The sequence below is a fragment of the Monopterus albus genome, unplaced genomic scaffold (genome assembly GCF_001952655.1).
Source record: "Monopterus albus unplaced genomic scaffold, M_albus_1.0 scaffold332.1, whole genome shotgun sequence".
Lineage (NCBI taxonomy): Eukaryota > Metazoa > Chordata > Actinopteri > Synbranchiformes > Synbranchidae > Monopterus > Monopterus albus.
In genome coordinates, this window is record NW_018128212.1 from 21,127 (window position 1) to 23,255 (window position 2,129).

The following is a 2,129-nucleotide window of genomic DNA, read 5'->3' on the forward strand; positions in this document are numbered from 1 at the left end:
CTTCTTCTGTAGGCACCGAGTGTCAGGTGGAAAACTAGGGGGGATAGAGCCTTTGCTGTGGTAGGTCCAAACCTGTGGAATGCCTTGCTGCTTTATATTAGGCAGGCCCCCTCACTGTCTACTTTTAAGTCTTATTTGAAGACCTACTTGTATTCATTGGCGTTTGACCAGGAATGAGACTCTGTCTGTAGTGTTAGTGTTTATATTATTGTTTATAGCTTTTTATGTGTTGTTTTTATATTTGTATGATATGTTAAGTGCTTTGGTCAGCTGTGCTGTGGTAAAGCGCTATATAAATAAAGTTGAGTGGAGTTGAGTTGAGTTGAAAAATTTAAGGGGGTCTGAATACTTTCCGTACCCACTGTATATACAGTATATACTGTGTGTGTATATATGCATATATCTGTGTTACTGTGTATACATGAAAGAATCAGTGGAAAAGAAGAAAAGAAGTATGAATGTTTCAGCTTTTCACATGCTGTCAGTGGGGAGTATCCTTATGTAACAATTGTGATCTACTGGCTCCCCCTGCATATGGAAGTGAGGGCTACACGTAATGTGCACACAAACAAAGACAAAGATCCATGTAGATATATAAATAGTGGACTTTACCTTCAGCAGGCTGTCTGAAGTGCTTTGGGTTATCCTTGGAGATGCATCGGATGATTTTGAGCACTTGAACCTCTCTCAGCAGTCTGTCTAAGGCGTACATCTCTCCACACCGCAGAGGGCCAAACATACCCAGATGCTACAGACATAGTGTACAGTGTTGGGGGAAAACTACTTGGAAATTGTAGCTTTGCAAACTATGAATTACTTCACACTTGAGGATGTTAAACTACAGCAAAACTACTCCAGAGAAATGTAATTTGTTAAACTAAAGTTACTTAGTAATTCAAACTACTTTGTAAAAAAGCGATCAAACTGACAATGTACATGTGATACAAAACTATAACATGATAAAAGAAAACTCATGTTAGCAAAACAATGACACTCACTTGAGTTTATTTAGCTGAGACAGAAAACTGTTCTAAACAAAACAATCCCATCTGGGCTTATCACATAAAGCCTATTTCTTGTAAACATATTTATATTTTGTATTATCTAAAACATATATTTATATATATAAGACAGTGCACCTCTATGTATATATTTAAGTGCACCTTGACAACTTGAATGACTAGTGCTGGTCTAAAAAACATGAGCCTGTTGTTACTTGTTACTAGTTTTGCAGCATCTGACTTGTACAAACTTAAATAAAATGGTCCTGAACTTACACCTTTTACATCGTATGAACAGAGACAGCTTGAACACGTGTCACATGACGAGTCTGCCAATGTTCTGATCTAAGAGGCGATTAGGGTTAAAGAAGCAATGGTAAAATAAAAATAAAAAAGTAATTCCTTTAATTTGTAGTTGCAGTAGTTAACTACACAAAAATTGCAAAAATGTAATTGAAGTACTTCAGTTACTACAGAACTATGAATATAGCTGCTGCAAAAGGTAGTAAAACTGCTGGTTTAATGGTGTGGAAGCTGTAAAGCATCCATACATACTATGTTATCCTGTTCTTTATTGTGTGGATGCTGATGAAGCATCCACACTATGTTATCCTATTCTTTATTAGTGTGGATGCAAACATCCACACTCTTATCTTCTTCTTTATTATTGTATGGATGCTGATTCAGCATTTATACTATGTTATCCAATTATTTATTGTATGGATGCTGATTCAGCATCCATACTATGTTATCCTATTATTGTGTGGATGCATAAGCATCCACACTATGTTATCCAGTTCTTTATTGTGTGGATGCGTATGCAACTTGTTGATGTGAGAAAAGTTATGCAATAGATCCATACCACTGTACTATATATTAAAAGCCAATGTAAATAAATGAATGAATGAATGTCTTAAGCTATGAATACAAAGCTGTCAGGTCTGTAGCAATTTGAAAAACTGGAAGCCAGTGAGGACAGGCCAGAACTGGGCTATATGGTCTAATTTACTTATACTTATGATGAAATGAGCTTATACATTCTGACTTAACAGTCGTGGTAAGTTCTGTGTCGTAGAATGGGGTGTGATCGCAAACCCTTCTGCAGATCTGCAATCTGACTGCTCATGA

General features: G+C 36.4%; 1 protein-coding gene across 1 annotated transcript in view; it reads right to left on the reverse strand.

Annotated features, from left to right (window-relative positions):
* LOC109974400 (protein FAM65A-like) overlaps window positions 1–2,129 on the reverse strand; it is a 53,978-nt gene that overhangs the window by 5,701 nt on the left and 46,148 nt on the right. The window contains exon 16 of the mRNA XM_020624579.1: window positions 613–748. Within this exon, the coding sequence (XP_020480235.1) occupies window positions 613–748 (136 nt within the window). The remainder of the gene's footprint in view (window positions 1–612; window positions 749–2,129) is intronic.